At 41.8% G+C, this 18,526-nt stretch overlaps 1 protein-coding gene across 1 annotated transcript in view; it reads right to left on the reverse strand.

The window, feature by feature from the left end:
- rfx6 (regulatory factor X, 6) overlaps positions 1-18,526 on the reverse strand; it is a 104,907-nt gene that overhangs the window by 81,900 nt on the left and 4,481 nt on the right. The window contains exons 6-10 of the mRNA XM_078541378.1: positions 18,374-18,401; positions 10,531-10,638; positions 4,611-4,688; positions 4,381-4,494; positions 3,401-3,450 (exon numbers count right to left, since the gene is read on the reverse strand). Coding sequence (XP_078397504.1) covers positions 3,401-3,450; positions 4,381-4,494; positions 4,611-4,688; positions 10,531-10,638; positions 18,374-18,401 — 378 coding nt within the window. The remainder of the gene's footprint in view (positions 1-3,400; positions 3,451-4,380; positions 4,495-4,610; positions 4,689-10,530; positions 10,639-18,373; positions 18,402-18,526) is intronic.

Here is an 18,526-nt window from a genome sequence, read left to right on the forward strand (position 1 = left end):
CAACCTGCACACCATCGCCCTGGCTCTGAGCTCAGGGACCCAGAGCCAGGGCAACAAGGGGACTGGGATCCTGGACACTGAGCCAGCTCCTGGGTCTTCATGGGAAGGCAGGGAGGACCAATTGGTCCTCATAGCAGAGGATGAGCAGCAGCTGCCACCAACTGGAAGCACCTCTCAGGGCACTTCTGATGGGGCAGCCTCTCCTCTACCCCTCCATCAATGGCACAGTCCATCTCAATTGCCGTCGCAACAGAAGGTCCTCCTGCCACTCTGGAGTTTTCTAACATGGTGGGGCCCTCAAGGCCTCGGCCACACAGAGAACGCCTGCCAAAGTCATCCAGGGCAAGGGGAGTAACAGAGCAGCAGCCTCTCTCCAGCAGTAAGTGAAGGGGGAAGCACACAGTAAAGAATTAAGATAACTCCACAATGGTCACAAACCAGGTCACATGGATGCATTCTGTAGATGTTCTCATTAGATGGGCCATTGCCCATTTGTTAATACACCTTCCATGTATTATCTCTAATGCAGAGGTTGATTTTAGCTGTAAGCGATTTATGAAATGTCTGGAGAAAAGATACATTCATTTTCAGTTGTGAATGTTGTCAAGATCCACAATGACTAAGGAATCGAGATGATGAGTGTGTGACAGGAATCTCAGTGAGATCACAGTGTAGATAGAATTACGTTGAGACACAGGCAGTACATTTCAGAGGCCAGGAATGCCTGATATACTGGAGCCTCCGCCTTATTATGTCCTCCCGTATGTCACAGCCATCCATCTGATCCCGTGCAGGCCCTTGCACCTCTCCATTAGGGTGCTCCCTCACCTCCTCATCAATCTCCTCATCAGAGGAATGCCCGCTATCTTGCTTCAGGGCAACCCCTCTCTAAATTGAGAGGTTATGCAGAGTGCAGCACATAGTAACCACCAGTGAAACTCTGGATGGAGCTTACTGCAATACTCCCCCTGATCTATCCAGGCACCGGGAACTCATCTTTAGCAGCCCAACTGTCTGCTCGACGATGTCCCTGGTGGTGCCGTGGCTGTCATTATAGCCCCTCTCCTTTATGTTCTTGGGGCCCTCACGGGTATCATGTACCATCTCTTCAAAATCCCTCATCACCCAGAAGCCAACCTTCCAGTGCATCAGGTCCATTAAACATATGTGGCACCTGGGAGTTCTGGAGAATGTAGGAGTCATAGGAGTCATGGCTACTGCCTGGGTACCTTGTGCAGAACTGCATAATTCTTCAATTGTGGTCACATACCAGCTGGATATTTAAGAAGTGATAGCCCTTCCTCTTAATGTTTGTGCAGCACGGGCCAGCTGGAGCCTTCTATGGTGATGATTGCAGTCTATTGCTCCCTGAATTCTGGGGAAATCTGTGATTTCTGCAAAGCCTCTGGCGCATTCAAGTTGACTGTGGGGGTCCATGGAAAATATAATGTACAGACCTGCCCTTCAGAATATTGCATCAGTAAAGACCTTAATGCGTACTACCACTGAGGTCTCCACAGGCATCCTAGAAGGATCCAGTAGCAAAGAAATTCAGTGCCACAGTGACCTTGACAGTTACTGGCATTGAGTGACCAACCATATTGCCAGCATGCCACAGAAAGAGGTCACCCAATATAGATGGCAGGTGCCATAGCAGAAACCAATGCCATCCTCAGTGCCAATATTTGAGAGTGATTGGATGAAATGCAATGCTATCTGAAGAAAGTGGTGGCATCTGCTTCTGCCCCATAACAGAGAACTTTAGGATCCAATATGGCTGAAGGTGAGTATGCAGGTGCAGCAGGCGGTAAAGAAGGCAAATGGTATGTTGGCCTTCATAGTGAGAGGATTCGAGTACAGGAGCAGGGATGTCTTGCTGCAATTATACAGGGCCTTGGTGAGACCACACCTGGAATATTGTGTGCAGTTTTGGTCTCCTTATCTGAGGAAGGATGTTCTTGCTATAGAGGGAGTGCAGCAAAGGTTTACCCGACTGATTCCTGGGATGGAAGGACTGACATATGAGGAGAGATTGAGTCAGTTAGGATTACATTCGCTGGAGTTCTGAAGAATGAGGGGGGATCTCATAGAAACCTATAAAATTCTAACAGGACTAGACAGGGTAGATACAGGAAGGATGTTCCCGATGGTGGTGGTGTCCAGAACCAGGGGTTACAGTCTGAGGATACAGGGTAGACCATTTAGTACTGAGGTGAGGAGAAATTTCTTCACCCAGAGAGTGGTGTGCTTGTGGAATTTGCTACCACAGAAAGTAGTTGAGGCCAAAACATTGTATGTTTTCAAGAAGGAGTTAGATATAGCTCTAGGGGCGAAAGGGATCAAAGGATATTGGGAGAAAGTGGGAGCAGGCTATTGAGTTGGATGATCAGCCATGATCAGGTGGAATGGCGGAGCCGCTGTGTACATTATCCTACAATAAAATATAGAAAACAGACTAGTTTAGGCAAAATGGAAAATCACAGAAACCGAGATATCCAAAGTCTCTGAAGGTTACATTTTAAATGATGTCTCATTGATTTTTCTGTAGTTAATTGTCATTGGAAGTGCTGCTGTAATTATAAACTTGAACCTTCAATGTTTGTACATGCACATTCTGATGTTGTGAATAAATACTTCTTTCTGACTGCCATAAAGCAATGTGACTGACTAGTTGTAGCCAGAATACGATAAATAACAATGAGCATTTCTTCAAAAATAACATTTAAAAGTGTGTCAGCTGTGGCTCAATTGATAATACCCTCACATCTGAGCCACAAGGTTCCAGGTTCATGTCCCTTTCCAGGGCTTGAGCACGGAAATCTATGCAGACACCTTAGTGCAGTACTGAGGGAGTGTTGGACATGAGACTTTAAAACGAAGCCCCATCTGCCTACACAGGTGGATGGCACTTTTTCAGAGCAAGGGAGTTATCCCTGGTGTCACGGCCAACATTTATCCCTCAATCAACATAACAAAAGCAGAATACCTGGTCATTATCATATTGCTGCTTGTGGGAGTTTGTGTAAATTAGCTACTGTGTTTCCTACATTACAACAGTGATCATACTGCATAGGTGCTTTATTGTTTGTGAAGTGCTTTGAGTGCTCCAGTGTCATGAAAAGCACCATATCTTTCTATTATAATTTTCCAATTTATAAATCCAACAAAAGTATATCTGCAAAAAAATGTTTCTTTCATCACTAACAATGCAACGTTCTGTAATTGTTGCATGGAAGTTCACAAATGAGGATTATTAATGAAAAAATAAAACATTTTATTGAACCCTCTTCAGACTGTAAATTTGTAATATAATTATAGTGTCCACATTATTTATACATCATTTTGTGATTAGCTAAAGTTTTTTTTAACATTTATTTTCCCATCATGCATGTATTCTTACCTTTCTGGCATTTCTTGCATTGTTGCTGGAATCAGCACATCTGTCAGGACCTTGGGGGAAATATTAAGGAATAGAAGACTTTTATTTCACTCAAAGCAGGTAAATTTTAGAGATCACCAGCAAATCTGGAATAAATATCTTCCAATTCTATGAATGCATAGTTAACAAGCAATCAGTTAACAATTAAAAACCCTTGGATCTAAATTTTGGAGGGTCCTATATTTCTACTATCAAATTTAATTTGTAATGGAGAAGTCTTCCTTGACTGTATTGTTCCCATTTTCTTCTGAATGATTGAGTGCCCATTTTCCTCATTTTTAATTGGAGCATGTGAGCTGTCACCGATTGCACCCGTTTGCTAAAGCTTGAGAAACTCTTCCAAATTAAGCTGTTTTTTTTCAGGCACAAAGGCACTAGTGTGCACATTTTAAAAGTTTTTAAATAGTAAAATAAAACTAATTTGCTAAGTAACTGACTAGCATACACCAATGAAATCAGTAAATGGTCAGTACAAATTGTATGAACATTTAAAATCAGGTTGCTCATGGATGGTGGACTAGACACTCCTATTAAAATGCTTATATTTTTGTGATAATTCCATTTTCATCTGTAATAGTATATCTGCACCAGGCTACCACTCTTAAGAACAACTATTAATATTTATTAATGCAAGGAAGAAAACATTACTTTGTTATGCTGACCAATTGCACTGGTTCATGAAAGATCTTAGATCTGTAATCATGCAAATTAATTTAGGAAGAAACCTGAACCTCAATAGTACTTTGGAAAAACTGCACTCTTTCAAGTGCAGTTTGCACCCAGATTGTCGATTGCACCCAAAGTGGAAACTCTAACCCTAAGAATGGATAGAGAGAGATCTGGATTCCAACATCCTCCTCTGCTACAAGGGTGTTAGTTGGGTCGCACTTACAACATGTTGCACCTTTTATATATTTCTGATTTATTTATTTAGCACTCACTTTGTGGAGTATGGAGTCACATACACAGAATATATCAATGATGACAGGATTCTCCAGCAACGGAAGAAGATGGTCAGGCATCCCTTGCCAAAAGTGTAATAAAAAGTTCTGAATCTGAAAACCAAGTCCGACATAATATATTTATTGTACCTTTTGGATTCGGTGTACTTTTAATGTTTCTTTGGCATGCTTAAAGAAAATCAGACCACAATATCTTTTTATTATCTCACCTCTTCAAAGTTTCCACTGATTGCATTATCTAGGATGCATTGGCAATGAGTTTTGTACATCATAATTAGCGTATCTACCTGTGTTGAAACAAAGTACTATAAATTATATTAGGTTGGCAGTCTGGAATTCTTGGTGTAACACTTTATGCTTGTTTAATGTTTGTTTAAGCTCTGACTTCAATGGTCTGACAGGGCAAAATTTTCCTCAAAAATGTACTGATTCTCAGCTGTTTCTAGGACTTTCTAGCATATCAGATGAATTTCCACTGGCCCCTTACAAAGCAAATGTTGTCAGAGCCAAAAGCAGAGACACCCCATGCCCCGATATAGAGGTCTGCCTGTGGTAGGGATGTCATGTTAGAGTTGTATAGAACCTCGGTCAGGCCACAGCTGGAGTACTGTGTGCAGTTCTGGCCGCCACATTATAGGAAGGATGCGATTGCACTGGAGGGGGTGCAGAGGAGATTCACCAGGATATTGCCTGGGATGAAACATTTAAGTTATGAAGAGAGGTTGGATAGACTTGGGTTGTTTTCGTTGGAACAGAGAAGACTGAGGGGTAACCTGATCGAGGTGTACAAGATTTTGAGGGGCATGGACAGGGTGGATAGGGAGCAGCTGTTCTCCTTAGTTGAAGGGTCAGTCACGAGGGGACGTAAGTTCAAGGTGAGGGGCAGGAGGTTTAGGGGGAATGTGAGGAAAAGCTTTTTTACCCAGAGGGTGGTGACAGTCTGGAATGCACTGCCTGGGAGGGTGGTGGGGGCGGGTTGCCTCATATCCTTTAAAAAATACCTGGGTGAGCACTTGGCACATCATAACATTTAAGGCTATGGGCCAAGTGCTGGTAAATGGGACTAGGTAGTTAGGTCAGGTGTTTTTCACGTGTCGGTGCAGACTCGATGGGCCGAAGGGCCTCTTCTGCACTGTGTGATTCTGTGATTCTGTTAGTCAAACTACGAATCAGGCAATGACCCAGAAACTGCTCGAAAAATGGCGAACTCATGGCACCCACTATTATTAGTGCATAAAAAACATAGCAATTTGTGGTGAAGAAGCGAGGACACCAGCTGCCTTCTTAAGACATTGCCTAGGATAGTAACGCCAGTGTAAATAAGGCTGTACATGAGCTGATGCCATTTTCAAACCACTGTTGTCCGATTATGCTGGGCGGAGGCAATTAAAATTAGTCCAGTTCAAAGAGCAAATCGAATTTGTTCTCTACTTCAATTCAACAACATTTGGGCTACTATTTACTATCAGTTAACATAACCTAAGTTTAAAAACCCATCAGTATATGTGGGAAAATTGGGTGGGGGCGCAGTGAGGGGGAGGTCTGCACTTCTCCATTACGTGCTCACAGCAGGCCAGGTACTTCATCACATTCAGACAATTTACTCTTCCAAATGTCTTCAGATGAATGCAAATCTCTGATAGAACAGAAAGGCACCTAACTTAGCATCAAAGATTGCTGAGAATACTATGGGCGGAATTAACTCAGGATTGCACTAAGTACGGTACGGGCATGAAAAATGATGTTTTATCCGCTGCACTGGTAGGCTTTTGCACCATATTGTCTGCTTCCTGTCTTGTTAATTATGCAGTCACAGGAAGCACACCGTCTCGCTGGCAGGAGGCCTCTGAATCGCCAACCACGCCATTACCTCACCGTTTCCTCACTCCAGGTGCCATATCTAAACTGCAGCCGCGCACACAGTTCTCAATGCTTGCAGCCCAGGACTGCTCCAGTGAAGACATGGCCCTGAAAATGCAGAAGAGTTCAGTGACCTGTCACTGAATGTCTTTTGGGAACTGTGATGTCCTGTACCCCCACTCTGGCCACAGGAGTTCCAGCAATCTCACCACTCCGGCTTGGGAGGTAGTGGCAGTGGTGATCAGTGCCAACGCTGCACAGGAGAGGTTGGCCATCCAATGCAGAAAGAGGATGAATGATCTCATCTGTGCCACTAGAGTAAGGCAGCCATCTCACCACTCTAAACTCACACTCTCAAGCCCATCACACATTCACTGGCATCTCACTCACTGCCAGCTCAAGGGACATCACCACTCATTCTCTCTCACGTGCCCTCAAATCTCCATCTGGCCTCATTTCCTCTGCAGACTGCCTCCTCAGCCCTCACCATCTTGAGGCCACTTGCACAGATCAACATGTGCCCCCATACACGCCTGGGATACCCCCCTTTCCCAGTACAGTCCTTGCCCTGCAGCCACCCCCACCTTATGGCTGTTCTGGTAGGTAGATACCAGCCCAAGAGCCCCCGTAAAAGTGATGTGGTGCTGCCTGTGAAGTCTGGCACTGATGACTGTGAGAGCTGCCCAACCAAGGTAGGCAAACAAACCTCAAAGTCCTGAGCGAAGTGCAGCTCACCAGGTGCACGACGCTCATGTACAATTGTGAAAAATGTTGGCGTGGCCCGGATGATCCAGCTTGTGGGGGATGATTCCGGCGAGCAGGGCTTATAATGAAATGTTAAAGTATTGAAATTAGGTTCCCGATGTGCGGCAGTGGGAAATGCGGCCCGCCATTGACGGGTGGAGTGGATGATCGCAAACTGGTTTCATGTTGGTGCAAAACCAATTTTAGGCCTTCTCACTATATTGTCCGCTCCCACCCACCATGACGCCTAATGCCAACGAGAGCGGAAAATTCCGGCCTATAGTTCAAATTAGAACTAGGTTCCCTAATAGTTGGACAAGAATGAGAAGAAAGCAAATAGAAACTGCAATCAAAGAGGCGGATTTTACAGGGGGACAGATTACCCACACCCCCGACCAAAAAGTCTGTTGGCACCATGCTGACCAGAAATCCAGCTACCCAGCATAGACAATACACTGGGGTAGCCTTAATTATTTGAGAGTGGGGCTTACGCACCTCAGGGACAGGAAGTCCCACTCTCAAGAGCTGCCAATCTGATTGGCCAGCAGCTCTGTAGTCCCAGCAGCACCAGAAGAGAATAGAGACCACTGCTGCAAACTATAGGCAGATCCTGAGGAAGTAGTGAAGATGGATACTGGGTCTCAGGTAAGTCTTGAGATATTGGGCAGACACAGTTGGGAGACTCCAGTGAGGTGGGGGGGCGGAAATCAGGTTAGAGAAGCTATGGGAGAGGGAAAAAATGGGGTACCATCTTGGGGGGTGTGTCCCCAATGGGCACAGGGGACCCCCAAAGAAAGTACCTCCCTTCCTGCCCATCAGCAGCCCATGCAGTGAAAGTTACCGAGCTATTCACTATGCCCTCGTGCAGCTAAAAACTGGAGTGGAGGCAGAATGAGGCCCATAAGTTGTGATTAATTGTCCACTTACAGGCCTCAATAGGCCTAAGGGTGGGTGGGCTGCCTGACACATTACTCGCCCCCCACCCCGGTGGCAGACTGGCAATCCGCTGTATTTTACGTATCCCCCAAAACCCCCCGCCACCCATCCCACCACAACCGCCACCCATCCACCACCCTCCCCCCCCTCCGCCCCCACCTTCAAATACGCTGACTGGGAGACATAAAATTCACCCAATTTTTAAAAAAAATTATTCATTCCAGGAGTGTGGGCTTTGCTGGTTAGGCCAGCACTTATTGTCCATCCCTATTTCAATCTATTTACTTGAGACCTCCCGCTTCTACGCCACTTCAATTTTATCACACAGAGAATTAAGTAAACCCCAGGCATCCCAGTGAGTGACATTAATTCAATAAACATGTTGCATGGCAGAGTATGAGGTTTTAATTGTTTAGGGTTATTTCTAGGTCAGCCCTATTAACACACAGATGAAAAGCAAAATTTGCAAGGCAGAAATCTGAAGTGAAAAGAGAAAATACTGGAAACAAACAGCAGGTCAGCATCTGGGAAGAGGAATCAGGTCAATGATTTTGACCTGAGCCTTCCTCAGTATTCAGCAATAACAGATAAGCAGCATTTTAATCAAATTAGAAAAAAAGGTAAGGAAAAGTAAACAAATGGTTAAAGCACCAAGGAATCTGTGTGTTCAAAGGAAAAGCAACATGTTTTTTGATGAAGTAAAAGGTCTCTGACAATAGAAGGGGACATTTAAAGAATCAGAAAGGTGAATAGCGAAGGCAATGAGAAGTCCACCCACGGAAATAGGTGAGAAAATGGGAGGAATTGCAGATGCAGCAAGCCTCCAGATGAGACCTAAAATTCAATCAGAAAATATTGGTAAGATGCATTAGGTTCACCAGCCTCAAAAAGAAAAGCACAACAGGCTAAAACTAAAGGCATCAACCCCATCTTCACCATTAGCACCATGCTCTAACAAATAGCCTCCAACCCAACCATCATCCTGCCTCCCTGCTCCCCTGACACTAAGGCACCAGCATTCCCTTGAACCAGACTACTATCTGGCCCGTTAATGGATAAATTATACCTGTAGACCCTATCAAGAGTGAACTGCTTCAGGTTGATTCTCTCAATAAATCAGTCTCCTTCATTTGGTTATGCAGGTGTGCCATTTAGAGCAAACATTGCCAATTCAGTGTAAGTTTAAGGTATGAAGCTTTTGTTTCAAAACTGCAAAATGACAATATTAAATGATTTACACTGCTTGGGTCTCACAAGCCTTAATGCACAAAATTCAATCTATATAGTCAACAAACTCGATTCAGAAATATTTTGCGATATCCTAGATTTTTAAAAACACATAGAAAGAGGGATTAGTGAAAATTTAAGACAGGCAAACAAAAATTCTGTCCATGAAACACCATCCTGTGTGCTTGGAAGAATCTGAGGGTGAGACTCGTTCTATTTCTCTTCCCATTCTCTGGCCTGAACAGATATAGAACTGGTGGCAGATGCAGAAGCAGAATTAAACAAAATGATAAAAAAAAGTGTGCAATCCCAGAAGTACCGTCATTTCTATTACTGAATGAACAATATTTGAGATTTTTAAAATACTGAAAAAAATTAAAACCATCATTCTGTAATTGAGTTATCCGTATAGTGCATACTGAAGTCAACATTAAATATTTTGACATTATGCTAAATACAACCTGGAAAAGAAACAACAACTGACATATGGCAGGGTTTTTCATTTGGAGTCAGAACACTGACTTTGTCATCAAATGACCCCACCCTACACCGTTGGGAGCAGTAAGCCAACAAAGACTTTTGCTGGATTGGCCAATTTGTGGTTAGAGGGTGCATTCACCATTCAAGTAAGAGCAGCAGACTGGCTCTTGCAGTTGGAGGTCCAATAGCAGGCCTTTCAGCTGTGAAGGCCTACTGTCATGTCCAGTACCAGCATGTCATATTCTGAACTTCAAACTAATTTTGCATTTTAAAATTGGACACAAAAATAGCTGGAAAAGATGGCCACCAAAGTCACCTGACTTCTCTTGAGGACTAGGACCATTTCCCTGTCTCAAGGGGAACAAAATGAACATCCCAACCAATAGGGAGAGGATAAGTCCTTTAAATGGTGCCTCTGCACAGGCCTTGCTGACAATTAATAGAATTTCTGGTCATATTTATCACATGGCAAGTCAGGTACAGGCGTCTTATAACTGCTAGCATAAGCACCTTGTTTAGATATTAAAATGAGCTTCCTGAATCGTTCTGGAGCGTGCCCTGGACACAAATAGAACAGCCCGACCAAATATGGTGGGTGGTTCACATACAGTGCAGGCACCTGAAAAATCAGCAAGGGTGTGATTGAATCTCTAGACATATATTTGCACATTTTTAAGAACTGAGAGAGCGCTTATTTGCACCCAAGTTCCTAAAGCCAAAACCACCCTGTTCTAATGTACAATGCTGTCCGATTCCCCCACTCTTACATATTTTTAACATAAACAATAAATAGTTTAGTCTCATGATTTCTCATAATAGATCTTTACTGTCTATATTTATTTGTGAAATAATTTAAATTAATACCTCCTTTAAGAATATTACCTTCTCTTTTGAGATAGGCCCATGGAGAAGAAGATGCTGTGCATTGGGGAACTCTGGGAGCAAGGTTCCAGTTTTGGAACTAAGTGAATATTTCCGTGTAAAGCCTCCCTATAAATATAGCAACAATATTCAATTAGTTATGTGACAGCACAAAGATGTCTAAATATACAATCAAATTCTGAAGTGTTTATTATTGCTACTTGTTCAAAATCAATATTTAACTTTACCAAAATAGAGGCAATTATTTTAAAATTATACATCAATAGTTTTAAATATACAGATAATCGGTTTTGATTTAACTAGTACTTTGATATATAATTGGACTAGCCTTGATGCATCAAGTTCTAATCCATAATTGTTAGCACATTAACCATATTTATTTACAAGTTTCTTATTCTAGTGTAACACAAATATCACGGCCAAGTCTAATTATAGCAGCTAATTCAACTTTGAATATGTTCCTACCCTCGTTACCAACATATTGTGATTATGTGAGTAAATGGGTTTGAAGCTTTGATAAAGTGAGCTGCATTAAGTCATTCTGTTGGTGAAAAGCTAGTATTAATAAAATTTGGATCAAGTTAATGGATGTGCATTATGAACATTTCTGCATCACTTCTGATTTGTAAATAAATATTTTGAAATCCCTTTTACGTCTAGGAACACCTGTTTCTAATGACCATTTAACATTATGAAAATAATTGCAATATTATCTGCTTAATTATCCATGAAGTCTTTAATAATTAACAAATTTGTTCAGAAAACAAGATTCGTGGCATTCTAAAGTAGGTTATTTTCACCTATAGAAGGCTGAGGCTGAAAAGGACCCATTGTACATTGAGTCAAAATCCTTTCTTGTCTACTCACTTTCTGTGACCAAATTTTATAGCTTCAATTTCAAAAATGAAGTTGTTTTAGCTGATTCTGTGCATTTTGTAAATTGAGACAGCATACTTTTTTTGAATTTTTAATCTCATTTTGTTTGGTAATGCATCAATGTACTCAATAAATCACTTGAGAATTCTTGAAGGTGAGAAATTAAGAAAGAACCAAAGAAAGAAGTTTTAAAACTGATGGAAAAGCTGTCTGCCTGTTTCAATGGCCATGAAAGATACCATGATACCGTTTAAAGATAGCAAGGAGTTCTGGCCAACATTTTTCCTTCAACTAACATGGGTAACAATAATTTAATTAACCATCTCACTGTAGTTTCTGGGACCTGACACCAAATGAGGTAATACTATAAAAGTAATTCACTGTATATGCACTGCTATGGAGCATCCTGAGAGATATGATAATGCAGCATAAAAATATTATTCATTTTTACTGAAATTGTAAACATTTTTTAGAACATTGGAAACATAGGAACATAGGCTATGTTTATAATGTCACCACACAGAGAAACCAGGAAAAATCATAGCTCCTTCCCATAGGTACAATGAATACATTCATAAATTATGAACAGAAAGATAAAGGAACGGGCAACATAATGAGCATGGGAATGTGGTGCATCTAGGAGTAAATACAACAGTTAGAACAGATAGTGTAAGATTTGTGGGTGACGACACTAGCAGCCAAAAGACCAACAAACTGGGAGCAACAATACATGTGACTGAAATTCTGGAAGCTTTATGCAAAAGCATACGCTATCTAATGTATCCATCTATATGTAATATATATAATGTATGTGAGTATTGTAGGAGGCACCTTGACCAGCTGCCTCCAGGGCAGATGAAGTAGGTATTCAACTTTTTCTTTCATATTTTACATTTCTCATGTTGCTAGAATGCAATCAATCAATTATCCAACAATTAATTCCACTCAGCTTTCAGGCCATTTAAAATTTGAACCTCCTTAGCAATTTCCAACTTTGGGTGATAATGCTAAGGTCATAAGAAACAGGAGTAGGCAATTCAGCCCCTTGAGCCTGGTCTACCATTCAATAAGATCATGGCTGATCTGATAGTGGCCTCGATTCCACTTTGCAGCTTTCCCTCACCCCCATCACCTCCGCCCCATAACCCTTGACTTCCTTGTAGATCAAAAATCTGTCTAACTCAGCCTTGAATATATTCAGTGGTGCAGTCTCCATTGCTCTCTGTGGAACAGCTTAAGTACACTCAGAGAAGAAATTCCTCTTCATCTCCATCTTAAACGGGAGACCCCTTATTTTTAAACTGTGCCTCTTAGTTCTAGACTCCAGCCCAAGGGCAACAATCGTCTCAGCCTCCGCCCTGTCGAGCCCCCTCAGAATCTTATATGATTCAATCAGATCACCTCTTATTTTCTAAACTCCAATGAGTATAGGCCAAATGTGCTCAACCTTTCCTCATGGGAAAAACCCTTCATCCCAGGAATCAACATGGTGAATCCTCTCTGAACCGCCTCCAGTGCAACTATATCCCTCCTTAAATATGGAAACCAAAACTGTATGCAGTATTCTAGGTGCAGTCTCACCAATGCCCTGTACAGTTGTAGTAAGACTTCTCTACTTTTATATTCTATCCCCCTTACAATAAAGATCAACATTCCATTTGCCTTCTTAACTACTTGCTGTATCTGCATGCTGACTTTTTGTGATTCATGTACAAGGACACCCAGATCCATCTGTGCCACAGCATTCTTCAGTCTCTCTGCATTTAAATAATATTCTGCATTTCTGTTCTTCCTACCAAAGTGGACAACCTCACATTTTCCCACAATACGCTCCATCTGCCAAAGCTTCCCCACTCACTTAATCTATCTATATCCCTTTGCAGACTGTATCCTCTTCATAACTCGCTTTCCTATCTATCTTTGTATTATCAGCAAATCTGGCTACAGTACACTTGGTCCCTTCATCCAACATCCAAGTCATTAATATAGGTTGGAAATAGTTGAGGCCCAGCACTGATCCCTGTGACGCTCCGCTAGTTACAATTTTCTAGCCTGAAAATGACCCATTTATCCTGACTCTGTTTCCTGTTAGTGAGCCAATCCTTTTGCCATGCTAATGTATTACCCCAACATCATGAGCTCTTACCCTGTGTAGTATCCTTTTATGTGGCACCTAATTGAAAGCCTTTTTGAAATCCAAATACACTACATTTGCTGGCTCCCCTTTATCCAACCTGCTTGTTACATCCTCAAAGAACTCTAATAAATTTGTCAGAAACAATTTTCTTTTCGTAAAACATATTGATTCTGCCTGATTGTATTATGATCCTCTAAATGTCCTGCTACTACTTCCTTAATAATGGATTCTAGCATTTTCCCAATGGCAGATGTCAGACTAGCTGGTCTATAATTTCCTGCTTTCTGTCTCTCTCCTTTCATGAATAAAGGTGTTGTATTAGCTATTTTCCAATCTTTTGGAACCTTTCACGAATCTAGAAAATTTAGGAAGATTACAACCAATACATCCACTATCTCTGCAGCCATCTCTTTTAAGACATTAGAATGCAGGCCATCAGATTCAGAGGACTTGTCAGTCTTTAGTCCCATTAATTTTCCTAGTACTTTTTCTCCAGTGATTGTGACTGTTTTAAGTTTCTCCCCCCTTTGCCTCTTGATTGTCTATTATTCTTGAGATGCTTTTTGTGTCTTCTACTGTGAAGACAGATACAAAATAATTGTTCTGATAATGAAGGGAAGTATGTCAAAAGATGTATTTTGTTTATTAATAACCAAATTGAATACACCCAACCAAACATGGACATCAGAGGAAAATCCTGGAACTGTCAGGAATCTGCAGGTAATGAGACATAGAAGAAATTCTGTCTCTTCTTGCAAACTAACTTCCAAATATCCTCTCAAAAATAATAAAAGTAACAGATGTACTTCAGAACACTGGACTGCATATCACAAATTGATTTTAACATACAAACTGATTGTTGCAGCAAGTATTTCTTCTTACCATTATTCCTATTCTTTCTCAGTACTGTTCTTAACTAGGCTGATACTGAACCAAGTACAAGGAACACCAGTTGGCTCTACTGAGTTACCATGAGTCTCTTAGCCCAAAGTGGAGCATGGGACTTCCAGGTCCCAGGAGATCTCTTTAGCAATTGTGTCACCACTGTAGCTGTGTGCGCAGATCACCTATCTGAGGAGGCACCTGAGGTGACTGTCTGGAAAGTTCACATGACTCCATTGTGATGCCTGCCATCTGTTTCTGGATCTCTAAGATAGTCCTTAGTAGCTCCATTCAGCATTCTTTTTCAGAATAGTATTCCAGAGATCCAAATCCATAGGTTTGAGGACCAGGGGATGATGTTTGTGCATCCTTAGCAACCTCTATCCAGATCCCACTTTCAAATTTGGCTCCTTTGGTATCATGAAGGAATTGAGTGAAAGAGTGCCACACATATAAAGAAACTCAAAAAAGGTGAGGTTGTTAAACATATTTCACTACAAAAGGAATCCACGGGGCCAACAAGGTGTAACTCAAGAGTCATAGCTACCCCCCTCCATAAAGCATGCACTGTGTACTCTGAGCCTCTATCTTTAGCCAGCCTATCCTTCATGCTCTATATCTCTCTTATTAAGATATGCACATCCAACTGCCAGAATTTTCTGCTCATTTCTTTGATCTAGTTGCCATCCTTCTTTCCTATATAACCTTCTACTCTCAGTGTTTTTGCCCCTTTGAGCAGTAGCAGGTTTAATATACCAGTTTTTCATTGGAGTTTTTTTCTGGCCACCATCTTTAACTGTTCTTCCTGGCCTCCAATGCACTTGCCTCCTTACTTGCCCTAGAACTTCCATCCCACAGAACCATCCCTCCATATTCACCCTTCCAAGTAATTCTTCTATCCTCCTTTCTTCAGGGCTCATTAGGAGCCAAACTTTTGATCCTGTGCTATTTTCTATCCCCTTCCCTTAGTGCAATTAAGACATTGCAGGGGGCTCTTTTTACACAGCTTGCATGGATCTGCCTGTTTAAGTTAGCTAACTGCACTAATAGTGACAGAGTCATTGCCAAATCCTGGAGGCAGATGTAAGTCCCATTCTACCTCTGTTCAGATGGTGCCAAAACGCAGTCAGAATTTTGTATCCATTGTCTTGTTTTAAACATATAATGTATATGTTTTTACAAACCAGCACAAGCACTGATTTAATATGAAAAATGCCAAGGATGATTTGCAAGTTTATATAAAATTGCCTATTTGGTACCAATCAAAAGAGAGAGAAGATTTATGAATTGTTCAATTGATCTGAAAATTTTACAGCATTCTATCCTACTATAACAGTGAGGGGCTGGAAGTTGGAAAGGGGCCATTGTGACTCCTGCCACCTTTAGGGAGGGGACGAAATTTGAGTGTATGAGGCAAAGATCAAAAGATTTTGTGAACAGACAGATACAGACAGAGGGAAGGTACTGTTGCTGCCTTGTACAAAAGTTACTGATTATTTAATACACGCTATTATATACATCATATTTGGGGTTCCATCTGTCTAGGTGGGTCCTCATGCTATGATGTCATCCCCCTTTAAAGACCATAAGACATAGGGGCAGAAATTAAGACATTCGGCCCATCGAGTCTGCTCCGCCATTCAATCATAGCTGGTAAGTTTCTCAACCCCATTCTCCCGTAACCTTTGATTCCCTTATCAATCAAGAACCTATCTATCTCGGTCTTAAATACACTCAATGACCTGGACTCCACAGCCCTCTGTGGCAATGAATTCCATAGATTCACCACTCTCTGGCTAAAGAAGTTTCTCCTCATCTCTGTTCTAAAAGGTCTTCCCTTTACTCTGAGGCTGTGCCCTCGGGTCCTAGTCGCTCCTTCTAATGGAAACATCTTCCCCACGTCCACTCTATCTAGGCCTTTCAGTATTCTGTAAGTTTCAATCAGATCCCCCCTCATCCTTCTAAACTCCATCGAGTATAGACCCAGAGTCCTCAAACGTTCCTCATATGTTAAGCCTTTCATTCCTGGGATCGTTCTCGTGAACCTCCTCTGGACCCTCTCCAGGGCCAGAACATCCTTCCTGAGATACGGGGCCCAAAATTGCTCACAATATTCTAAATGTGGTCTGACCAGAGCCTTATAAAGCCTCAGCAGCACATCCCTGCTTTTATATTCTAGTCCTCTCGAAATAAATGCCAACATTGCATTTGCCTTCCTAACTACCGACTCAACCTGCAAGTTAACCTTAAGAGAATCCTGGACTAGGACTCCCAAGTCCCTTTGCACTCCAGATTTCTGAATTCTCTCCCCACTTAGAAAATAGTCTATGCCCCTATTCTTCCTACCAAAGTGCATGACCTCACACTTCCCCCTGTTGTATTGTGCACTATGAATAGCTGAGCAGAATTGTTTAGAGAACGAGTTTTTATAAAACACATTCCTAACCAATTGTATTTTTAAAAGCCAGTTAAAAATAAATCAACTTTGTAATAATATAAATAGCATTACTTATTAGCAATCATGAGATAGGTGAATCCCAGAAGGATTAGAGTGTTGGAAAGGCCCAGCACATTTTCCTTAATCTTCTTGACATTCCTATTTCAATTTCGTTTCTGTTTATATATAAACTGGGATTTAATGCGGAGGTGGTGACTCCACCCACCGGCCACAAAGTTGGGGGCAAGCCCACCTCCACCAATCCTGGATATCACGACTGGATTTTACAGCTGACAGGCAATTAATTGCCACAGGTCATAGTGTCCATCCCCACTAAGGCAGGAAGTCCCACCTCCAAGAGTTGCCACCCAATCTGCGGGCTGGCAGCTCTTCAGGCCCAGCAGTGCCATTGGGAGCAGTGGTCATCATTGGGAATGCAGCCGATCCCCAACCAGGCATATTGTTGGATACTAGAGAAACAGATAAGTGGGACAGATTTGCCAGGGCCAGACAGGCAAGCCCCAGTGAGGGGGTTGGGGGAAGGAGGGGGGCAGCAATCAGGAGGCCTGAGGGTGATCATAGTGAGGCAGCCCTTTCTATTGGGGGCGCCCTCCATGGGCCACAGGCTGCCTGAACAGGAGGGTACCCCAAGCCCGCATTCAGACCACCAGGGCACACATTGGCAGCCTCACCATGTGGAGTGGACAACACTAATGCTGATATAATACCACAGCAGCGGGAAGAGGCGCTTAAGTGGCCCTTAAGTGGTCAATAATTTATTAGATCTATCCTTCTACATTCCTGTAATTTTTCTGATATCAAGCATACATTACACTAATGATGTAACTCACTCAATATTATTTATTACCAACTCCCTGCACAATTAACTCACCTCATATTGTGTTGGAGTTTTTTCCATGAAAATTAAAATGTAGCCCCTTATTTACATTACATATATAAAATAAATACAATTAGCAACTGGTCCTGAAATGTATAGACAGATGTGAACTCCCTTTTTGTTCTGAAGTTTTTAATGTACCCAGGCTTATGGACTATAACATGCTCATGGAATGCCATATGTGCCTATAAAGCACAATTCCCTCCCCCCCCACCCAACCTTGAACCATCTGTTGTTTTACATATCAAACATATAACAGACAGAATGTGGCAATCTTTTATTTTTGATGAAATATTGTTTACCTTTAAAGTCTTCATTGCACATTAACATTGTGTAATATTTACTTAAGCACTGCCACACATGTTTTAAATTCATTATTTACAGTCTTTGCCTTTTGGCCCTTTGTCAAGTTCCGTAATTACTGCATGGTGAAAGCAATAGCTTTAAATATCTGGCTGTGGACTATGGTTCTGAAAAAGAGAAGTGTACACTGTGTGGAAAGTCTTTTTCTGTCAGTATCGGTCTCTTTTCTTAATAGTAATGTAGCTATCCATTTACAGATGATTCAGAATAGAGATCCAAAGGTCCTTAACATGGCTTTAATTATACATACCTCACTTTTTAGTTTGCTTCCTGAAAATCTATGAATAATGAAAAATATTATTAGTATCATTATATGTATTTCATTCAAGATCAATTAAGTGAGTCTTATAAACCTGACATCTCCAAATGGCTTAAACACAGGTGTTATTTTCGTGCTCTCAAC

The sequence above is a fragment of the Cetorhinus maximus genome, chromosome 5, assembly GCF_964194155.1.
Source record: "Cetorhinus maximus chromosome 5, sCetMax3.hap1.1, whole genome shotgun sequence".
NCBI classification, from domain to species: domain Eukaryota; kingdom Metazoa; phylum Chordata; class Chondrichthyes; order Lamniformes; family Cetorhinidae; genus Cetorhinus; species Cetorhinus maximus.